The sequence below is a fragment of the Pelophylax lessonae genome, assembly GCF_965119305.1.
Source record: "Pelophylax lessonae genome assembly, chromosome: 11".
In the NCBI taxonomy this organism is placed as follows: domain Eukaryota; kingdom Metazoa; phylum Chordata; class Amphibia; order Anura; family Ranidae; genus Pelophylax; species Pelophylax lessonae.
In genome coordinates this window covers 123224669-123248000 of record NC_138778.1, presented here as the reverse complement: position 1 = coordinate 123248000, position 23332 = coordinate 123224669, and the positions used below count along the sequence as shown (strand labels likewise).

The 23332-nt window shown below is 45.5% G+C and overlaps 2 protein-coding genes and 1 pseudogene across 3 annotated transcripts in view; 2 read left to right on the top strand and 1 right to left on the bottom strand.

Annotated features, from left to right (window-relative positions):
• Positions 1 to 755: 755 nt before the first annotated feature.
• On the top strand, positions 756 to 1592 carry LOC309567540 (vomeronasal type-2 receptor 26-like; annotated as a pseudogene). Its single transcript has one exon. The product of its transcript is annotated as a vomeronasal type-2 receptor 26-like (transcript).
• Positions 1593 to 8630: 7038 nt separating this feature from the next.
• On the bottom strand, positions 8631 to 17983 carry LOC309567412 (uncharacterized protein). The gene is made up of 8 exons (XM_082272812.1): positions 17889 to 17983; positions 17713 to 17836; positions 17499 to 17596; positions 17187 to 17408; positions 16901 to 17107; positions 16618 to 16821; positions 16363 to 16507; positions 8631 to 9873 (listed from the first exon to the last, which is right to left on the bottom strand). Exons 2-8 carry the CDS (start codon positions 17795 to 17797, stop codon positions 8669 to 8671), a joined length of 2166 nt encoding a protein of 721 aa, XP_082128938.1. The 5' UTR covers positions 17798 to 17836; positions 17889 to 17983; the 3' UTR covers positions 8631 to 8668.
• A 4686-nt stretch (positions 17984 to 22669) lies between these two features.
• The window catches only part of LOC309567170 (uncharacterized protein), a 563610-nt gene continuing 562947 nt past the window's right edge, over positions 22670 to 23332 (top strand). The window contains exon 1 of the mRNA XM_082272529.1: positions 22670 to 22757. Coding sequence (XP_082128655.1) covers positions 22671 to 22757 — 87 coding nt within the window. The 5' untranslated portion in view covers position 22670. The remainder of the gene's footprint in view (positions 22758 to 23332) is intronic.

The following is a 23332-nucleotide window of genomic DNA, read 5'->3' as shown; positions in this document are numbered from 1 at the left end:
AAAAAGTCCAATTGTCCTATGTTGTGATGAATCTTCCTCTCGATCACATGATACAATAAATCATTTATTGATCCTGACTCCAGGAAAATTCTGTACGACACAATATCGGATTTAAAGCTATGACTTGTGTTCTATAATCTTTGACATTTTCTATAAGAACCTTTTTTCCTCCTTCAGACATGGAAAGGTGTTATGAATGTCCGGAGGATCAATGGCCCAATGAGAGAAGAGAAACCTGTATACAAAGATCAATTGAGTTCAGGGGAGGACTGGGCCAGGGGGAAGAGGTGCAATTGCCCCCCGGGCCTCTCTGATGCCCCGTAAAAAGGCTGCACCGCTTCTGCCACAGACATGCCTAAAGGATTCCTGGTAAAGAGAAGTAAAAAGTCTCTGCCGCTGACCTACTGAGTGCGTGTTGAAGGACAGAGCACAGGCCTCCCCCCCAGCATGGATGGTGTAAATTGTATGTGAGCAGAGGCCGGTTTAGTGCCCTACTGGACTTTCCTCCCCTGACCAGCCCCAACCGAGCTGTCCCAGCATCCCCCAACAGCCCCCTGCTGGCCAGGTCGGGAACCCAAATTCAGCCAGTGAGTGGAGAGTGTCGGGAGAGAAGCTTCAGTCTGGAATGGGGGTCAGCAGGAGGACAGGAAGAGGGAGAGTGGGAGGGGGGGCTGAGTCGCTGCACCATGAGACTCTGGTTTGTACTTGCCCCCTGGGCAGAAAGTGGACAGTCTGCCCCTGATTGAGTTCCTGTCTTATGGAGATACATTGGGGATTTCTCTGATCGTTATGGCTCTGTTATTCTGTTCTGGAACTATAATCATGTTTGGGATATTTGTGAAACACAAAGACACTCCAATAGTAAAAGCCAATAACCGGAGCTTCAGCTTCATCCTTCTCCTCTCACTCATCCTGTCCTTCCTTTGTCCTCTGATGTTCATTGGACGTCCTACAAAGATCTCCTGTCTTCTCCGACAAGCTGTTTTTGGGACAACTTTTTCAGTGGCAATTTCTTCAGTTCTGGCTAAAACCGTTACTGTTGTTCTGGCTTTTAATGTTACCAGACCTATCGGTAAACCAAGCCAATGGCCGAGGAAACAATTCTCTGCTTTCCTTCTGATTATCTGCTCTTCAGGGCAGCTTGGCATCTGTGTCTTCTGGTTGGTCTTTTCTCCACCCTTCCCAGAGTATAACAGCTAAGTGGAGGTGGGGAAGATGATATTACAGTGTAATGAGGGCTCTGTCATTGCTTTCTATTTTGTGATTGGCTACATGGGAGGTCTGGCCATGCTCAGCTTTATTGTAGCGTTTTTAGCCAAGAAACTTCCAGACACGTTCAATGAAGCTCAGTACATCACATTCAGCATGCTGGTCTTCTGCAGTGTTTGGATCTCCTTCATCCCAGCCTACCTCAGCACTAAAGGGAAATACATGGTGGCTGTGGAGGTCTTCGCCATCTTGTCCTCCAGTGCTGGACTCCTGGGCTGTATCTTCATTCCCAAATGTTACATCCTTCTCCTGAGACCAGATCTGAATGTGAAGGCCACTGTAGCCCAAAGAAAGACACCTCAATAAAAAATATAACTTATATACTGGCAAACTAATGCTGTGAATTGTGGATAACAAATTATAGCTTGCAATGAGATTGTAGAATGCTCTTAGGCAAAAGCAGTAACTGTGATAGGTTGTGATTACTCACTGAGATGAGACATAAATACATACAAAAGTAATCTACTGTCATTAACGTGGATATAGAATAAACATAAGAGCAGTGACTCCTCCTTTTCTCCATTTAGCTCCATCCAGGGTTTCAATCATAGACAGCATGTTAGGAAGGGTTCTGTGTCCCCATAGTGCTCTGATAATCCTTTGTCATGGGTGAACCCTGTGTTCTATCTTTTTTTTTATAAATCTATCATGTATCAGATTTAAGGTGTTTAATAAAGTTTTAAAATTTTCTTATGATGTTGTAAGAATATTTTTATTATTATTTTTATTATTATTACTATTATTGTTATTATGACTAGAGGTCAATAACATGGTAGCATACGATATATTAGGGATATCGCACCATTGACTCAGGGTGTGGAGGAAGGAGTTCCATGTGTCCACCCATTATCTTTAAATGAGGAACATTCCCTTTGTTTTATTTAAAAGTGTGTGTCTGAGCAAATTAATAAAAAAAACAAATTCAGTATATCTCTGCAATACATGTACATTTACCTTGTTTTATCCCTTTAACTACTTATTACCTGTAGAATGACATAGGACATCCTGGACTTCGAGTGATGATATCCGGGTGATGTTTGCAGCTGCAGGCATTATCCCAGTATATTTTGGTTTTCCAGTGGCAATACTTTTTGATGTGAAAGTGATCCTAGTAGCTAAATAGTCACAGGATTGCTTTTACGTCCCTGGTCATCTCTATGGTCTAAGAAACCGGAAGCGATGAGTGTTTTGTCACTTCCGGTTTTGCCAGGATGTAAACAAGCCATTACATAACGGGTATATTTCTACCTGTAGCTGCCATCATAATGGGTGGGTTAGGGCCTTCCACAAGGGCCAGTTTATGTGCATTAAGCACAATTGTATTCGGGAAGCTGAATATTTGGTACAAACTGATATGCTTATTGATAGATTTTTTAGAGAAAGGGTATGATAGAAAAGATTTAGAAAACACTAGGGAACTGGTTAGGAGGATGAATAGAGAGGAATTGTTACGTAAAAGACAAAAGAAAATCCAAGAGTTTTATATATTCTAAAAGAACAACCAGCGCTGAAACCCCTTTAAAACGTTGAACCATACATCATAAGTAAACAAATACTTGCACAATATCCTTAGCAGGTTGAAAGGTTAATAAAGCAATCAAAAATATATTAAAAGTGGAATAAAGTGCCAAGTGCCAACAAAATGTGCAACAGTGCTAGATTGCTAAAAAAACGGTGACAAAGTGGAAATCAAAAGATGATCTGTGCTTCAGGAAGATATATGGTAGAATATAAAATATGGTATGTGCAGATAATGAGCGATTGTACAGGTTCTATAGACCCAGAACTGGTCAAAGGCTCGGACTGAAACAATTAATATAAATAAATCAACAAGTGTCCTATGAGGGGTGAGCTGTTGACAGCTAGAAGAAAGTGCAAGGGAAAAAACTGCTCTGTGATGAAGGAGCGAATTTCACAGGTTCTTATGAAAGGAAGAACTGGTGACACGCTCCAAAATAGTTTGGGAGAAAAAATAAAGAAAAGTGCCCTATGAAGAGTGAACTGAAAAAGTTTTTCCAGGTGTAGGTTAAAGAGTGGTATAAATCACAGTGATATAAATAATAGTGATTATAACCAATAGTGAAATGAACAATAATCTTCAGTTAAAAGGTATAAAATGCCCTATGATGGGCGAACCACTGTGACAAAGAATATAAAAATATGAAGGAAATCACACGTGATGTGCAGTGGAATACGTAATATTCAAAAAACGCGATCCATAATATTAGGTGAATAAGTCCAATATAGATCTTCTAATGGTTAAAAAGTTCATAACCAGTGCAAATACAGCAGGCGATTTAAGTGATCCCAGTGCCAGTGTGAGTGGGCAGAGAATCCTCAAAACGGGTGTAATGGCCGCTCACCTCACTTATCTCTCATATGGGCGTATCAGGTGTCTCCTGTCAACCTGCAGACCATTGGTGAAAGGGACACTATCCCAGGGTAAACCGCAATCTCCGCTGATGATATAGGTATCAAGGCTCTGGTCACAAAAGTTGGTCTAAGGTGCTATTTTTATGGTGGTTACTCAGACACTCGGTGGTTGAAGGGAAAAAGATGGAGAGGGTCTCATAGTGTAGTACGTTTAAGCATTGTTTATTCACGGTATAAAATCAGTTAAACTCACATTTCAGAGGAAAGGTACAGGCATGTAGATAAGGTAAAAAGCCGCCGATGCGGTTCCTGTTAATACCACATATAAACCAATCTATAAATCTATAAATATTCTAAAAGATACGTAGTAAAGTATAAAACCAGCAGGAAACCACATATAAAATTTAGATGTAAAAAGCAGTAGAGATTAATATCCAAAATATCTCAATAAATATGATAAAAATATAGTCCAAAAATGAGCAGTCCAATCACTTTCTTTCAGATGTATCACAGAGAATGTTTTTCACAGTATATCTTAAAGTGCTATGATGATATAATATCCACAAGTGATTTCTGTACAAAGAGAGATAACTTCCCAAAAGGTGACTTCAGTGCAGGTGCCTCAATACTTTTGGGGGTACCAGTGACATTACTACAATAATCAGTGCTATAAATATGTACTGTCACTGTAATAATGACACTGGCAGGGAAGAGGTTAATACTGGGGGTGATCAAAGGGGTAAATGTATGCCTAATATGCTCACTGACTGTGTGTGTGTGGGAGGAGGGGGGGTTCTGTGACAGACACAGACAGATCGCAGTTTCAGTTTAGCTGAAACTGCTAATCTCTCCCTGCCTGTCTTGACAGAAGATCCGCCTGCTTTGTTTACATAAGCAGGCGGGTCTTCTCTTGGTTTACCTGGACGATCATGGGAGGGCAGCGACATTCACCGCCGCTCCTCCCGCGGCCCGCCTCCCACTGTGTCTAAACACAGCGGGAGCGCGGCGCCACCGAAACCAAATGCATTTCTGTCACATAGTACTACGTGAGTGGACGCAGCCAAGCCACCCTGCCGCAGTAATATTATGGCGGGCGGTCGGCAAGTGGTTAGGGAGTAGTACCATGCCTAGCTGATCAAGATTTCCCATAGATGCCAATGTTAAAGACAGGGAGCAGTGCCACGTCAAGCTGACTAAGATTTCCCATAGACACCATTGTTAAAGACAAGGAGCAGTACCATGCAAAGCTGACCAAGATATCCCATAGACGCCAGTATTAAAGACAGGGAGCAGTGCCATGCCAAGCAGACCAAAATTTCTCCTACATGCCAATGTTAACCACTAGCTGACTGCTCACAGTATTCCTACTGCGGCAGGTCGGCTCCCCTGGGTCCAGCGACTTAGACCTACATTGCTGGAATCCTAGTGGTCACTGCGGCGCGCGGGAGTCGAGCCGAAGAAGAAGAGGCGGCGATCGCTGCCTCCCTTCCCCAATCGTCATGGAAAGTGTGAGAAGATCCGCCTGCTTATGTAAACAAAGCAGGCGGATCTTCTCTGTGACAGACAGGAGGAGATCACAGGATTAAGCATAGCTGAACCTGCGATCTCTGTCTCTGTCACAGAACCCCCTCTTTCCCCCCACACACGTCAGTAAGCATGAGGCATACATTTAACTATTTGATCACCAACAGTGTTAACCCCTTCCCTGCCAGTGTCATTATTACAGTAACATTGCATATTTTTAGCACTGATTATTGTAGTAATGTCACTGCCCCCCCAAAAGTGTCAAAAATATCAGTTAGGGGTCCGATCTGTCCACCGCTATGTCCCAGTCCCACAAAAAATTGTAGATCGCCGCCATTACTAGTAAAAAAAAAAAAAAACAATAAAAATGACAAAAATCTTTCCCGTAGTTAGTAGGCGCGATAACATTTGCGCAAATCAATTAAAAATACACTTATTGTGATTTTTTTTTTTACCAAAAATATGTAGCAGAAAACAAATTGGCCTAAAATGTTAAAATATTTAGATTTTTACATTTTGTTTTGGGGAATGTTTTATAGCAGAATGTGGAAAATATTGTTTGTTTGTTTTTTCAAAATTGTCGCTCTTTTTTTTGTTTATAGCGCACAAATAAAAAAATCGCAGAGGTGATCAAATACCACCAAAAGAAAGCTCTATTTTTGGGAAAAAAGGACGGAAATTATTTTGTTTGGGTACAGCGTTGCACGACCGCACAATTGTCCGTTAAATGAATGCAGTGCTGAATCATAAAATAGGGCCTGGTCAGGAAGGGGGTAATATCTTCTGGGGCTGAAGTGGTTAAAGTGATTGTAATGTCTTATTTTTTTTTCTTTGTAAAATACTAATCATGTTATACTTCCTCCTCTATGCAGTTGGTTTTGCACAGAGCAGCATGGATCCTCCTCTTCTCAGGTACCTGGCTGGAGCTCCTGGCCCCTCTCTCCTGTTAAGTGCCCCCACAGTAAGCAGCTTGCTATAGGGGGAACAAAGCCGAGCTGCAGCTCTGTGTTCATTCAGACACGGAGCTGCCATTCAGGCCCCGCCCCTCTCTCTCCTGATTGGCTATCTGACTTTGATTGACAGCCTCGGGAGCCACGGCTGTGTCTCAGTCAATCAGGAGAGAGAGTCCCGGACGGCCGAGGGACTCGTGGACATCCCTGGACAGAGATGGGGCTCAGGTAAGTATTAGGGGGTGCTGGGGGGGGGGGGTGCCACACACAGAAGGCTTTTTATCTTAATGCATAGCATGCACCTTCTGCCTTTACCAGACATCCCAACCTGCAAAAACTCATTACAGGGAGGTGGCACTCTGCCCCCCCCCCCCCCCAATTTAACACAACTAGAGGATGATGAAATGAAATGCAATCAGTATACAGAGGTTTACTTCTTCTGGGAGATATTAAAGGAACATTCAGTGATTTGAAGTGGTGATGGTGGGAGGAGTCAGAAACACTGCACATGCTGGGATATTTACAATTATGTACTGGGGGATAGTTGCACCCCTAGCAGATGTGACTTAGGCACCAGGGGGGGATTATGGCAAGCAGGATGAATCGGATGGGGTGGACAGGAGCATGTGATTAGTGCAGTGGGGGTAGAAGGGGTGCAATTACATGAACCGATCTCCTGTGCACCTCTCCCTGCTGCCTCTGAAAGCTGGCAGAAGGGAGAGGGGGGGGGGAGAAGCAGCTTTCAGCAGCTGCAGGGGGAGATCCATAGGAGATTGGTTCATGTAATTGCACCCCCTCTTTCCTCACCACACCGACTGCAAACTCCTGTCCACCATGATTCCTCCTGCTGCCCTCTCTTATCTGCGGCTGTACTGTAGGGACACGCGGCTCTGCTCTCCTCTCACTGCCAGTCACATGGAGTTCAGAGCGACACTGACAGTTTCCTTTAGTATAGGTGCGGAAAACTGCAGACATGCTGCATAATCCCACACAGCTCCGTACCGCGCCGCACATCCCACATGTGATTTGGTGTGAAGCCGACATAGAAAATAATTGTATACTACAGTATGTGTCTTACAAAGACCTGCATTTCTCTAGAGCAGAAATCGCAGATCTCTGCAGATGGTGTGATGACCCCGAACTCTAAACTGATGACCTGTGAAGGATCTAAAGTGTCCCCGATCAGCAATGTTTGACCGTCACAGATTTTCCTCATTACACCGACACACACTTTTTTCATTCAATAAAATTTTTTATTACAAGGTTACTTTTAACAAGATTGCAGTCATAGAATCAGGAAATAGTAAAGGAAGAAATCCAACTGGTCAGGAAAATGACTTGTCTGGAATGTGGAGGCGGAGTTGGTAATAATTTGTGTACAATACAATATACAACGTGTTACATTATTATAACAAAGTATTGTAGAAAAGATCACACCATAGAAAATGGGGGAAAGGAGAAAATAAACCCGGATATGAAGGTGACATTTGTGAACGAGGAACATCTTAACAATTACCACCATTTTATTCTCCAGGGCCTCTGCTTTCAGAAAATATATGTTTGGGGGTTTTATCTAATATTCAGGCCCAAAATCTGCATTTTACCATGTGTGCAAAAATAATGCAAACACAGCTCTGGCAGTGAAAGGGTTAATGTGAGCTAGATGGGATCACTCTGCTGTGGTCACATTAGAGCTCCCCCTAGCTGCAGCCTGGTAATAACATTGCTAGGAGGTCTATTCGTTTATCTGCTATATACTTCCCATCTTTATATAAACGTCTCCTGACATTTAGGGGTCTATTCATAAAAAAACTGCATAGCATTTCATCTGCCATGTACATTCCTTCTGTGTGAATGAGGGAAAAATATGGAAAAATATGGATGTTAATCAGATATTTGCTGCTTAAATGTTTTCCATTGATTTAAAATGGAAAATAATACATTTGCCACTAGTTGGAGATAATTGCTAGTATACTCAGCGCCATCTAAAGCCCAAATGTGGTATTTTTCATATTAAATTAATGGTTGGTTTAATTGACTTGTGTTCTTCACAGTCTAGTGTACCCATAAGTGTATGATCTCAGGTATTAGTATGAAGCCTTACCTGATGAAGGAAAATAAGTGACATTATGGCCACTAGATGAAGTCAATATTCATAGGAAATAAAATATGGCCAAAACCCATCACAGCTGGGTGAATGCTGGAAATAGTCATTCAACTATTTTTTTTTTCTTAATAGACGCCTAAATGGTTACCAAAGCTTACACCACAAAATGTACTCAGCCAATGAAAGGTTATGACTCCATTTTTATTTTTCTACTGCTATCAATGGCCAACATGGGACAACACTTCATCCACGTCTTTGGTAATCTCTGATCTCCTTATGAAGTGTTTCTTACACCCCGAGGGCTGTGTGGGACCCCTGATGTACAGGAAGACAAGACTTCAGTGAAGAACATTTCCCTCACTCAGGACAGGAAAGTGGCTTCTCCCCCACGTGAGATCTTTGATGTGTGTGAAGTTCTGATTTTTCTAAGAAACCTTTCCTGCACTCAGGACAGAAATACAGTATTTTTGCCCATGTGAGTCCTTTGATGTTTGACAAGTACTGTTTTTCGTACAAAACATTTCCCACACATGGAACAGGAGTATGGCTTTTCCCCTGTGTGATACATCTGATGTGTGACAAGTTCTGATTTCCGTACAAAACCTTTCCCACACCTAAGACAGGAATGCAGCTTCTCACCTGTGTGCAATCTCTGATGAATATTAAGGCTGGATTTATCTGAAAAACATTTCCCGCACTCAGAACAGGAATATGGCTTCTCACCTGAGTGAGATCTCTGATGTATTTTAAGATTGGACTTCTGCGAAAAACATTTCCCGCACTCAGGACAGGAATACGGCTTCTCCCCTGTGTGAGATCTTTCATGCACCTTAAGTTTGGAGTGAACACGAAAACACTTCCCGCAGTCAGAACAGATATATGGCTTCTCCCCCATGTGACACCTCTGATGTGTGACAAGTTCTGATTTTTGAACAAAACATTTCCCACACTCAGGACAAGAAAACAGCTTCTTGCTCATGTGAGACCTCTGATGCAAGGAAAGATGGGAGTTCTTTAAAAAACATTTTCCACACTCAGGGCAGGTATACGGCTTCTCCACCATGTGAGATCTCTGATGTTTGGAAAGATTGGACTTCACTGAAAAACATTTCCCGCACTCAGGACAAGAATGTGGCTTCTCACCTGTGTGAAACCTCTGATGTATTTGAAGATAGGACTTATGTGAAAAACATTTCTCACACACAGAACAAGAATACGGTTTTTCCCTCGTGTGAGTTCTCTGATGTCTGCAAAGATGGGACTTCTGTGAAAAACATTTCCCACACTCAGTACAGGAAAACGGCTTCTCCCCCGTGTGAGATCTTGTATGCGCATTAAGATTGAATTTAGACTGGAAACACTTCCCGCACTCAGTACAAGTAAACCTCTTATCTGTTGGAAGGACGGCACCGTCCCTCACAGTCTGGGGTTCTTCAGGATAAGAGGAATACGATGGTCTGGCACCGTCCCTTACAGTCTGAGGTTCCTCAGGATAAGAGGAATACGATGGTCCATCTACAATGTGTGGCGCCGGATGGACATTTGAGGTAGACGGGTTTTCTCCTGGACTGTACTGTGTGATGTCCTCATCTTCTACTTTACAGTCTGGAGACAAAGTGAGACAATCCTCTGAGGATTTCTGTCCATGTACTAAAATAGAAATACAAAGATTGTTACTAGACATTATTATTATTATACAGGATTTATATAGCGCCAACAGTTTGTGCAGCGCTTTACAATGTGAGGGAAGACAATACAGTTAAAATACAATTCAAAACAGGAGGAACTAGAGGGCCCTGCTTGTTAGAGCTTACAGTCTAGAACATGAGCAGATTGGTTCCCCTAAACCAGGACTTCGCCCACATCAGACAGCTTTGTCTCTGAGGATCTTACAATTCCACCCTTAAGGTAACTAGTAAATGGGTCCTCTGATCTCCTACCAGTTCACTTCTTTATTCATGGACCTTAGTCAGAGAGTCATGAAACAACGAGAACTGTCTTTTATAGGAGTGACAGTGATGAGAGGATTATAGGACGAGTGTCCCCTCCCCCTCTATCACTCATTGCCATCTTCACAACACAAAAAGTCCTGCACTTCCTTATTTAGTTCATGATTTAGTCATGAATAACAGCAGGGCTGAGTCCCACCAGAGGTCAGAGAGTGAGGATGGGGGGAGAACAACCAAGATGAAGACTGGACTGATCCTGAAGAACACCATCATTGGGTTACTGACTCCTCCCTTATTATCACTGTAATATAAATGTAAGTGTAGCATTGCCCCCTAGAGGACTGCTGACAATTACACTTTCTGGGTTCCCCTGGGTTACCCTTAGCAACTGACAGCAGATAAACAGCAATGAAAGTTCTTGGCTCAGTCAATAATCAATCCAGGGGATGTTGTTTTTGTGTTTTTATTGAGAACTTAGATAGGAGAAGGGATGAGTGGGATAATCCAACAATTAACTATTCACAGTCTTGAGGACAGCTAACTGTGGAATGCGGCAAGGCCGCTGCTTCACTCTGCCACTGAAGTGAAGATGCTTTAAATGTTCCTGCTTGAATATTCTATTCAGGGTTCTAAACTTGGCACCCCCTTTACTCTCACTGCCTGTGTGCTGACACCCGTCCGCTGACTCTAGCCTCTGGAGTGGTCCCCTTCCTGCCTTCCTGACAGACCCCCGGGCAAGTTCCTTGGTACTCACGGACACTGTTTTTCCAGAGTCACCGTTGCCTCCAAACTCCACCTATCAGCTTCCATTGGACCTCTGGGTTAAGCCACACTTTCTGGTTCACCAGGCCGACTGCTCATTATATTATCAACATGTAAAATTATGTGCTCCAATACCTATTACTATTAATACCCAGGGCAGTGTACAGAGGTCAGTAGGATGTAGGGCAGTGTACAGAGGTCAGTAGGATGTAGGGCAGTGTACAGAGGTCAGTAGGATGTAGGGCAGTGTACAGAGGTCAGTAGTATGCAGAGCAGTGTACAGAGGTCAGTAGTATGTAGAACAGTGCACAGAGGTCAGTAGTATGTAGGGCAGTGCAAGAGGTCAGTAGTATGTAGGGCAGTGTACAGAGGTCAGTAGTATGTAGGGCAGTGTACAGAGGTCAGTAGTATGTAGAGCAGTGTACAGAGGTCAGTAGGATGTAGGGCAGTGTACAGAGGTCAGTAGTATGTAGGGCAGTGTACAGAGGTCAGTAGTATGTAGAGCAGTGTACAGAGGTCAGTAGGATGTAGGGCAGTGTACAGAGGTCAGTAGTATGTAGGGCAGTGCACAGAGGTCAGTAGTATGTAGGGCAGTGTACGGAGGTCAGTAGTATGTAGGGCAGTGTACGGAGGTCAGTAGTATGTAGGGCAGTGTACAGAGGTCAGTAGGATGTAGGGCAGTGTACAGAGGTCAGTAGTAGGTAGGGCAGTGTACAGAGGTCAGTAGTATGTAGGGCAGTGTACAGAGGTCAGTAGTAGGTAGGGCAGTGTACAGAGGTCAGTAGTATGTAGGGCAGTGTACAGAGGTCAGTAGGATGTAGGGCAGTGTACAGAGGGCAGTAGGATGTAGGGCAGTGCACAGAGGTCAGTAGTATGTAGGGCAGTGCACAGAGGTCAGTAGGATGTAGGGCAGTGTACAGAGGTCAATAGGATGTAGGACAGTGTACAGAGGTCAGTAGTATGTAGGGCAGTGTACAGAGGTCAGTAGGATGTAGGACAGTGTACAGAGGTCAGTAGTATGTAGGGCAGTGTACAGAGGTCAGTAGGATGTAGGACAGTGTACAGAGGTCAGTAGTATGTAGGGCAGTGTACAGAGGTCAGTAGGATGTAGGGCAGTGTACAGAGGTCAGTAGGATGTAGGGCAGTGTACAGAGGTCAGTAGGATGTAGAGCAGTGTACAGAGGTCAGTAGGATGTAGGGCAGTTTACAGAGGTCAGTAGTATGTAGGGCAGTGCAGAGAGGTCAGTAGGATGTAGGGCAGTGCACAGAGGTCAGTAGTATGTAGGGCAGTGTACAGAGGGCAGTAGGATGCAGAGCAGTGTACAGAGGTCAGTAGTACGTAGGGCAGTGTACAGAGGTCAGTAGTATGTATGGTAGTGTACAGAGGTCAGTAGGATGTAGGGCAGTGTACAGAGGTCAGTAGTAGGTAGGATAGTGTACAGAGGTCAGTAGTATGTATGGTAGTGTACAGAGGTCAGTAGGATGTAGGGCAGTTTACAGAGGTCAGTAGTATGTAGGGCAGTGCAGAGAGGTCAGTAGGATGTAGGGCAGTGCACATAGGTCAGTAGTATGTAGGGCAGTGTACAGAGGGCAGTAGGATGCAGAGCAGTATACAGAGGTCAGTAGTACGTAGGGCAGTGTACTGAGGTCAGTAGTATGTATGACAGTGTACAGAGGTCAGCAGTATGTAGAGCAGTGTACAGAGGTCAGTACTATATAGGCCAGTGTACAGAGGTCAGTACTATATAGGCCAGTGTACAGAGGTCAGTACTATATAGGCCAGTGTACAGAGTTCAGTAGTATGTAGGGCAGTGTACAGAGGTCAGTAGTATGTAGAGTAGGGCTGCCACGACTCGTCGACTACTAAAATTCGTCGACGTGTGTGAAAAGCGTTGACGCGTCACGCGTGACGTCACACGCCCCGTGCTCGCATTGCCGGCCGGGCCGCTCCATTGATTGGGGCCGCTGCAAGACCTGAGAGCAGGCGGGACGGGTGCAAATATCGAGTTCTGCGGGGCTGAGGTGGGACGGCATCATCGAGTTCTTACAGGGGGCAGGGCGGGGAGGATTAGGAGACCTGAGAGCAGGCGGGACGGATGCAAATATCGAGTTCTTACAGGGGGCGGGACAGATGCAAATATCGAGTTCTTACAGGGGGCGGGGCGGGGAGGATTAGGAGACCTGCGGCCGTGTAATGAATGTATTAAAAGCAGTTCCTTCGGTTCTAAGTACACTGTGATCACCTCCCACTCACTGTGTGTGAAGGGGCCCCATTCCTCCCCCAATGCCTGGCCTAGTATACCCCTATAGGGCCCCACCCCTCCCCAGTGCCTGGCCTAGTATACCCCTAAAGGGCCCCATGCCTCCCCCAGTGCCTGGCCTAGTATACCCCTAAAGGGCCCCATGCCTCCCCCAGTGCCTGGCCTAGTATACCCCTATAGGGCCCCATCCCTCCCCAGTGCCTGGCCTAGTATACCCCTATAGGGCCCCATTCCTCCCCAATGCCTGGCCTAGTATACCCCCTATAGGGCCCCATTCCTCCCCAATGCCTGGCCTAGTATACCCCCTATAGGGCCCCATCCCTCCCCAGTGCCTGGCCTAGTATACCCCTAAAGGGCCCCATCCCTCCCCCAGTGCCTGGCCTAGTATACCCCTAAAGGGCCCCATCCCTCCCCCAGTGCCTGGCCTAGTATACCCCTATAGGGCCCCATCCCTCCCCAGTGCCTGGCCTAGTATACCCCTATAGGGCCCCATCCCTCCCAGTGCCTAGCCTAGGATACCCCTATAGGGCCCCACCCCCTCCCAGTGCCTTGCTTAGGATACCCCTATAGGGCCCTATTCCTACCCTATTCTACGTCAGCCGCTGTGAGCGGCATGACGTCCCGGGGCGGCTGCGCCTGCGCATCAACTGAGCTGATTCTCTGTGGCTGCAGACTGCCGCCAACACCGATGATCCTTCCCCACTCCAGCAGCATCATGTGATCGCAGGTGAGCCTGAGGGGTCTACACTGGGAGGGGGGCTTACTGAGGGGTCTGTACTAGGTGGGAGGGCTTACTGAGGGGTCCACACTGGGAGGGGGGCTTACTAAGTGGTCTGTACTAGGTGGGAGGGCTTACTGAGGGGTCTGTACTAGGTGGGAGGGCTTATTGAGGGGTCTGTACTGGGAGGGGGCTTACGGAGGGGTCTGTACTGGGAGGGAGGCTTACTGAGGGGTCTGTATTAATTACAGGATTAATTAGCTAATCAAAAAAACACTCAATTAAGCAAAAAAAAAAAAAAAATAAAAAAATAATCGTTAGATTAGTCGACTAATCGTAAAAATAATCGATAGATTAGTCGACAGACAAATTAATCGTTAGTTGCAGCCCTAATGTAGAGCAGTGTACAGAGGTCAGTAGGATGTAGGATAGTGTACAGAGGTCAGTAGTATGTATGGTAGTGTACAGAGGTCAGGAGGATGTAGGGCAGTGTACAGAGGTCAGTAGTATGTAGGGCAGTGTACAGAGGTCAGGAGGATGTAGGGCAGTGTACAGAGGTCAGTAGTATGTAGGGCAGTGTACAGAGGTCAGTAGTATGTAGGGCAGTGTACAGAGGTCAGTAGTATGTAGGGTAGTGTACAGAGGTCAGTACTATATAGGCCAGTGTACAGAGTTCAGTAGTAGGTAGGGCAGTGTACAGAGGTCAGTAGGATGTAGGGCAGTGTCCAGGGGTCAGTAGGATGTAGGGCAGTGTACAGAGGTCAGTAGGATGTAGGGCAGTGTCCAGAGGTCAGTAGGATGTAGGGCAGTGTACAGAGGTCAGTAGGATGTAGGGCAGTGTCCAGGGGTCAGTAGGATGTAGGGCAGTATACAGAGGTCAGTAAAATGTAGGGCAGTATACAGAGGTCAGTAAAATGTAGGGCAGTATACAGAGGTCAGTAGTATGTAGGGCAGTGTACAGAGGTCAGTAGTATGTAGAGCAACATACAGAGGTCAGTAGTATGTAGGGCAGTGTACAGAGGTCAGTAGGATGTAGGACAGTGTACAGAGGTCAGTAGTATGTAGGGCAGTGTAAAGAGGTCAGCAGGATGTAGGGCAGTGTACAGAGGTCAGTAATATGTATGGTAGTATACAGAGGTCAGTAGTATGTAGGGCAGTGTACAGAGGTCAGTAGGATGTAGGGCAGTGTACAGAGGTCAGTAGGATGTAGGGCAGTGTACAGAGGTCAGTAGGATGTAGGGCAGTGTACAGAGGTCAGTAGGATGTGGGCAATGTACAGAGGTCAGTAGGATGTAGGGCAGTGTACAGAGGTCAGTAGGATGTAGGGCAGTGTACAGAGGTCAGTAGGATGTAGGGCAGTGTACAGAGGTCAGTAGGATGTAGGGCAGTGTACAGAGGTCAGTAGGATGTAGGGCAGTGTACAGAGGTCAGATGGCAGGGGTGAGCAGGATAGAAACTAACAAGGCAGAGAACAGGGTGTCTACAGTGCAAATGACGTTAGCAGGGAAGTGTAAAGGGGGTGGTCAGGAATGGACAGCACAGGGGAATCCGGAGGTTACCGCGCAGTGGAAAATCAGGAGGGGACAACGCAGGGGAATCTGGAGGGGACAGCGCAAGGGAATCCGGAGGGGACCGCGCAGTGGAAAATCCGGAGGGGACCGCGCAGTGGAAAATCCGGAGGGGACCGCGCAGTGGAAAATCCGGAGGGGACCGCGCAGTGGAAAATCCGGAGGGGACCGCGCAGTGGAAAATCCGGAGGGGACAGCGCAGTGGAAAATCCGGAGGGGACAGCGTAGGAGAATCCGGAGGGGACAGCGCAGGGGAATCCGGAAGAGACAATGCAGGGTAATCTGGACGGCACAGCGAAGAGGATTCCGGACAGCAAAGCCAAAGGGGAATCCGGACTGCGCGTTACAGGGGGGTCAGGAGGGATGGTGTAGGAGGTCTGGAAAGCACCGCGCAGGGAAATCTGGGGTGTAATGTACAGCAGAGTCAGGAGGGCATGGTATCGGGGGATTTGGAGGGCACAGCGCAATGGGGTCTGGAGGGTACAAAACTAAAGGGTCAGGAGGGCTGCTGTGGCACAACTACCTGTTCTGGTGCTCTGATCCCTGCCAGTTCTCATCTCTGGTCACATGATGTCACCAACTTGAATGAACTGGAGAGAAGGGCCGGCAGAGAAAAGAACACTGCACTCCGGGCTGTAAGAGCCCAAACTAGCTGCCAGCTGAACCCCAGAATCTCCATAAATCCAGTCTAGATACATACATTTTGTTTGCAGCACAGAGAAGGAAGATTATCTGAAAGAAATACAGGAATACAGGACGGGGAACACAGCTCAGAAAAGTGACCAGGGTATTAAAGGCTGATATCTTCCAGTCCTTGCCCAACTCTGGACCAATCAGTGAGCAGTATGGTTGGAGGAATGTATTTAGTTTTAATGACCCACCTGTGCTGATCTCTGTAGGAGTGTCCTCCTCTATAAATGTCCCCGTTGTTCCATCCTCCTCCATAGACTGCTGATCATCCCTTACATACCTCTCTTCTTCTTCTTCTTCTTTACCTTCAACCTTTACATTTATCAGATCTTCACCCTAAATCAGGAAAATCAGAAAAAAAAATAATCTGAAAAATATAAGCTCACATACAAAAATCCACACATCATCTCTAGGAGTTCAAGTTCTAGATCCTCCATCCCACCAACCTTGTAATGGTGAGGGATAGTGTGATCTTCCTGTGTGGAATCCCGGGAATACAGAGGATGGGGACATCTCTCTGGTGGGTTTCTGGTATTAGGGGGCTCCATCACATCCTTGTGTCCTTCTGAAAACTCCTCCATCATTCCATACTCCTCATCCTCCTCTTTATACTCTTCTTTAACAACACAACTATCTCCAAGGCTTCCACTCTGAATATAGAATATAACTTTTATTGTAACAAACATGCTGTGTACAAATCATAACTACCAATAATTATCAATCCCCTACCTGATGATGGTGAGGGATGGTGTGACCTTCCTGTGTGGAATCCCAGGAATACAGAGGACGGGGACATCTCTCTGGTGGGTTCCTGGTATTAGGTGTCTCTGTCATATCCTTGTGTCCATCAGAAAAATCCTCCATCACTCCATACTCCTCATCCTCCTCTTTATACTCTTCTTTAACAATAATATTATAGTCCCAGAGGATTCCACTCTGAATATATAATAAAACATTCATTGTAACAAACATTCTGTGTATAAATCAGAACTACCAATAATCGTGAATCATCTACCTGATGATGGTGGGGGATGGTGTGACCTTCCTGTGTGGAATCCCGGGAATACAGAGGACGGGGACATCTCTCTGGTGGGTTTCTGTAGCTGGATGACTCCACCATGGTGTCCTGATACAGATCTTTGCGTTTGTTTAGAAACTCTGACTCCTCCATCACCCCATCATCCTCCTCTTTTATCTCTTCTTTAACCTCAACTTTAGAATCTCTCAGGTTTCCACTCTGAATATATAATAAGAAATGACATCAATGGTAACAATGCAGATAATGTACAGATCCTAATAATACTATCAGTGATTGTTCCTCATCTACCTGATGATGGTGGGGGATGGTGTGACTTTCCTGTGTGGAATCCCAGGAATACAGAGGATGGGGACATCTCTCTGGTGGGTTCCCATTACTGGATCCATCTGTAGGAAACACACACACTGACTGAATACATTGTTTCTATGTGTTTATCAGATGATGGGGGATCTAGGTGGATCCTCCGTACTGCTCTCTCCTTTACAATAAAGTCTCCTCTTACCCAATGATGTGAGGGGTGGCTGATTCTCCATCATAACGTCCTTGTAGAGATCCTTGTGTCCTTCTAAATACTCCCACTCCTCCATGAAGAAATAGACAGTGTCATCCTGACACCTTATAGGAACCTGACACACACAATGATACAGTCACCATCCCTGAATTCCCAGCACCGCTCACCTCTCCTTCATGATCTCTCTGGTGACTTCTAGAGTCTTCTTTTTATTTCTCTATTCCATCAGGGAGGGAGGTAGAGGCAATGTGATGGTCATATGATCTCCAGATTTCACGGGAGGAAAACTCTAGGTCTGAACACAAATAGTAAAATTAAATGACATTCCCAGAATCCTCCTCATCTCTCAGGTCAGGTCTCTATTTATTAAAGCCTCACTTCAGGCTGAGGTATAATTTACCCATACAGGAACCCCACACTACGCAGGAAAAAGCATGTTGCAGGCATTCTAATGTCATTACACACAACACAGGACCAACAGACCCACTTTGCAAGTGAGAATTCCAAGGGTCTTCCTACTTTACAAGATCATCAGAAAAAAAAGCCAGATGGAGAGACATTGGGGGAGGAGCTGTGAGGTCAGTGTGATGTCATAGGACATATAGACTCTAAATGCAGGGACATTTGAGGTGCCCTCTATATGAGGCCCCCTTGCAAACCAAATTATTGTTCCTGGGTGCCTCCCACTTCTCCTAAAATGAAGAGTGAACTTTGACCTTTACCATACAGAAATCTGTCAGGAATGTGTGAAAGTAAGCTGTCATGTGAGCAGGTAACGTGTGGAGGAAAGGAGTGTAAATAGCAGACAATTTTCTCCAGAGCTCCTAATGGTGGGGATGGATTTTGCTGCATGCTGGTGCCAAGTTTCCACCCCCCACGGTCACTGCAGGTGTGGAGAAAAGCTGTGTAAGAGGAAATGGAGGGGAGATGAGGAGGAGATCCAGGAATTAGGATAAAGGTCAGGACAAGCAACAGACGAGCGCATCCAAAAGATGAAGCCGGAGTCACTACACAGAAAATCAATCCAAGGAAACAACAGGCAGGACGAGGAATAGCAAGAAGGAGCTCAGAGACAAATGAGAATATTGCTCAGCCAATGGGAGATTATCTCAGCATGATTTACATAATGAAGGAGATGAGGGGGAGGGGGGGAAGTCACTTAAGGTGACCATAGATAGATGGAAATTCAGCTGGTTCAGCAGGGATCGGTCACGTTTCCATCCATGTGTGGTCACTGCCAGATAAAAGTCACTCGCTCAGCGGCTGCAGCCAATAGCTTTATCACTGATCTGTGTATTGGGCCAGCTTTGGAAGCAAGATATATTATTTATCAACTGATCCCCCTGAAGGGGTTAATCTATGTATTACCTCCTCTGCTGCTAGGTCTGGCAATGTCTCCCCTCTACGTTCTATGAAATGTCCTGTCTGTACCTGACATCACTTCCTGTCTGTGGTCCATAGAGACTTCCTGTCTGGGTAGAAGTGATATCACCACCTTGTGGAGCTCAGAGGAACTGCAGCCCTGAGAAACATCTGGTAGTGTGAACACGGCCTTTGTACTGTATATCCTTATACCCTGTTTCCCCAAAAATAAGACAGTATCTTATATTAAGTTTTGCTCCCAAAGATGCCCTAGGTCTTATTTTCAGGGGATGTCTTATTTTTCCATGAAGAAGAATACTGTACACATTTATTGTTGAACAAAAAAAAAAGGAAATGTATTACCTATATACGGTACGGTAGTAGTTGTTACCAGGAAATTACATCCTCCTGTGTCATTTTGATTCCCCCCCCCCTTCTGATCCTCCTGTGTCATTTTAACCCCCCCCCCCTTCTGATCCTCCTGTGTCATTTTGATTGCCCCCTCTGATCCTCCTGTGTCTTTTTAAGCAATCCCACTCCCCCACCCCTGTGCCAGTGGACACCTTCACCAGACATCCCCCCACCCCTTTATCAGACATTTCCCCCTTACCTCAGTCACCCCCGTGTGTCCACACAATGTGCCCGACTCCTGCCCCGCGCGACTCACTGTCTAATTGTAAGTCAGCCAGACTCCGTCAGGGCAGAGCGAGCAGAAGGCGGCATTATTAAAAGAGACCTCGCACTTTCTGTCTGCTCCGGCTGTGCTGCCGCCGACAGTGAGCTGCGCGGCGGCGCCTGCTGCTACGGTCCAGAGTCCAGAGTTAAGGTAGCTTTGGGGGACCTTATTATCGGGGAGACCTTATGTTCGGGGGAGGCCTTATTATCGGGGAGGTCTTATTTTCGGGGGGATATCTTATATTTCAGAGAGAGGCAAAACTGTAAGTAGGTCTTATTTTCGGGGGATGTCTTACTTTCGGGGAAACAGGGTAGATGGGGTTCTCTCCACTTCCACCAAGGGGGATAGAAATATATTACTGCTCGGAGGGAGACATTTTGGCACCTTTCATTTTGCAGTAAAATTAATTGCAGATTTAGTCATGTAGAACATCTGTTATATGGATACATATCGCTTCTCGGCCTTTTTGCTAAGATCAAGTGTAGTATCTGTTCTTGTCATTGATCCAGTGGGGGTGCTGTGCTGTCATCTGACCTGACCAAGGTTTGGTGGTGGCTATGCAAACCTACTCTGGAGGGATGGGGGCTTGGAAGGTTAGTACTGGCTGGAACAGAAACCGTAAAATTCCCCCCCCCCCCCTCGGGAAAGTTGGAAGAGCCCATTACCTCCTGATTTGAACATTCTACTTTGTCTGGCCAGGGACTGGGAAGGCAGAAGGTCAGCGGTATTTGTGCCCCCTGGGAGTGATCACCCTATGGGTGCTCTTAGTAACACTTGGGTGTGGGACCCCATGGCATGAACAGGCACATGGTCACAGCCACCAAATTTGCTTTCTATCTCCACTGCGCCTCATAGTCTGGGCCTTTTGGCTAACGTCCAAGGCAATTTTTGTTACCAGGCCTCAGGGCCCGGCCAGTGCACCAACATTTACGGCCACTTTTTTATTTTCTATTTATTTTCTCCCACTGTTTGTCCCTCTTTCACTTTTGTGTGTGTTTCTCACCCCCTGCTCCTGGGGGGTCTCTCTTCAGGAGAGCCCCTCAACCAAGTATTCGGGGTCAGCTTTGGCTGGCCTAGACGAACGGGGCCTGACAGGCCTTCTGGCTAGGCAGACCATGGAAACCCTTTGTCCCTGTCAGGAGTCTCGTGCCCCGGGGGATCAGGGGAGAGGTCCTACCCTTGCCGGGGGTGGACTAAACGCACACTCTTAACAGCACTTTTAAGTGTGTTATCACATGCACGTTTTTTGTACACTTACGGGTTTTTTTGTTCTAGGTTTTTGCACCACTGCAGACTTAAACAAAATAAATCTGTTATATGGATACAAAGAACCCCAGCCGAGAGCAAAGGGTGGAAATGGCTCCTGATCCCCAGATTTGGGCATTTATGTCACCAATATAAATGGAAAAAACCTACGCTATGTGTAAAAACTCAAATACCTACAAAAGTAACTTATACTGGACTGCTGCTGTAACAAAGGTAAGTATTCTAAAGCGCTGCGCAAACTGTCGGCGCTAAATAAATCCTATATAATAATAATATTCCCTTTATCACCTAGAAGAGCATTATGTGTCACAGCGCTGTCCTATTGTGTGTGCACATAAATTATCACAAATACACTAAGATATGTGGATACATTCATATATAAAGTGCTAGGGGCTCAAAATAATATTCTCTGAAGATCTATTGCTTCCACTTTACACCTACTTCATTGCTCTTATGATGTTTATCAATGAATCAAGTAAACTGAACCATGTGCAAATTCATATACAACATAAAGTGCTTGTGTTCAAGGTGCTGTTCCCTGCAGATCCACTGCTTCCACTTTGCACCTACTTCTTTAATCCTATAATATTTGCTGCTATATTACGTAACTGAAAATCTGTGCAAATTTATGTAATCATACAATATTTTGTGCTCAATATATTGTTCTCTGCAAGTCCACTGCTTCCACTTTGCAGCTACTTCAATTAACTTATTTTTCTAAAAAAAAACAAAAAAGTTCACTGTGCCAGCTGTAGTGTAGCCACGTCTTCTTCCACCTCTTACTCACGTGATGGTCAGGGCGCCCCCTTAGTAGTGTTTCCCCACTCATCAGAGCAATATGACTCCCAGCTTTTCAGCTACCAGAGTCACAAACATCCTTCACACTCACCTCACCTCCGATGGCAAAGGAACTGCATCCTCCTCGCTCACTCCTGCAAGTCTGCTGTGCTTTCTGTCAGTCTCCCTCCTATACTCGGCTTCCTCCTCCGACCGCTGTTCAAGCAGAAGCTCCGCCTCTTCATACACACTGAGGGAGGAGAGAAAGGGGAATCCTGCATAGTGTAACGCCTTTTATTACAAGGAATTACTAAAATCTGCACTCACTGAAGTGGGAAGCTGACACATTTAGTATTGGTAGTCATACATCAACTGGAGGTTCAACTTGGCTGAATACCCATTCAGTTCAGTCGTTCTCTGACCCCCAAAAAAGTCAAATTCAGTTCAAACCCAAACAAAACCAAACCAAACAATTAATCTGTATATTGCTCCTTGGTGACCGATGAGAGAAGGATCCTCTTATATCAGTGGTCGGTGAAAGAAGGAAATGCTTACATTGTCATGAAATCATTGTCACTGAGAGACAGAAATTGTTCATTGCTCAGGGAACCCCTACAAAACTTTGGAGGAACCCTGGCTGAGAAAGACTGGACTAGGCAGTAATATCTTTCTATCCCCCTTGGTGAGAGTGAAGATGACCCCATCTATAAGGATATACCACACAGCACAAGGCCGTGTTCACACTACCAGATGTTTCTCAGGGCTGCAGTTCCACTGAGCTCCACAAGGTGGTGATCTCACTTCTACCCAGACAAGCAATCTCTATGGAGGATGAACAGGACGTGATGTCAGGTGCAGACAGGAAGTGATGTCAGATATAAATAAGAAGTTCCGGGTGAGAGGTGAGTCGGGAGGAAGTAGAGAGAAGACATTGCTGGAAGTGGCAGCAGAGGAGGTAATAAGATCTTATTTTCTATTTACACCCAGTAACCCCCTGTCACGTCCGTCCTCTTCCTCCATAATCACTGTGACATCTTTTTTTTACAGCAGAAACCTGGATTAACCCAGGGTCAGAACATTTCCACACTTACAGGGCCCGAAGATTCTCTTAATTTTAGAGATGTGTGCCCTTTCCCACCAATGACCTTATTACCGTATCAGTCTAACCAATTATACTGTTTTTATTAGCGGGTGGAGTGTCGGTGTATGGCATTAGAAGAAATCCCATCCAGGTACATGTAAATGGTCACGTTGGTGATAAGATACTCAATGAGTCCAACCAAAAAAGAGCATTAAGACCGATCTAGTAGTAGAAGGTCCATCCATTGTGGTGAGTGTACATCCATGTGGGGTCACCCGGAAGTTGTCACATGTTTTTCTGTTACTAATGACACCAGCACCTGTTCCCCTACCTCTTGTTTTTCAAGCAACTATTATTTACATGGGACTTTTTTTATACATGGGATACTAGTTATATTTTCTGGTGTTCTTCATTTATGTATTTTTTACACTTTAAGAGGTGGCAAACAG

What these genes read in the sequence shown, in the direction of transcription:
- LOC309567412 (XM_082272812.1), bottom strand. Translation starts at nt 17,797, where the DNA reads ATGGAGGAGTGGGAGTATTTAGAAGGACACAAGGATCTCTACAAGGAC. An exon ending in GCCACCCCTCACATCATTGG is followed by an intron (nt 17,597 to 17,712) that starts GTAAGAGGAGAC and finishes TGTTTCCTACAG; the next exon opens with ATGGATCCAGTAATGGGAAC. An exon ending in CCATCCCCCACCATCATCAG is followed by an intron (nt 17,409 to 17,498) that starts GTAGATGAGGAA and finishes TTATATATTCAG; the next exon opens with AGTGGAAACCTGAGAGATTC.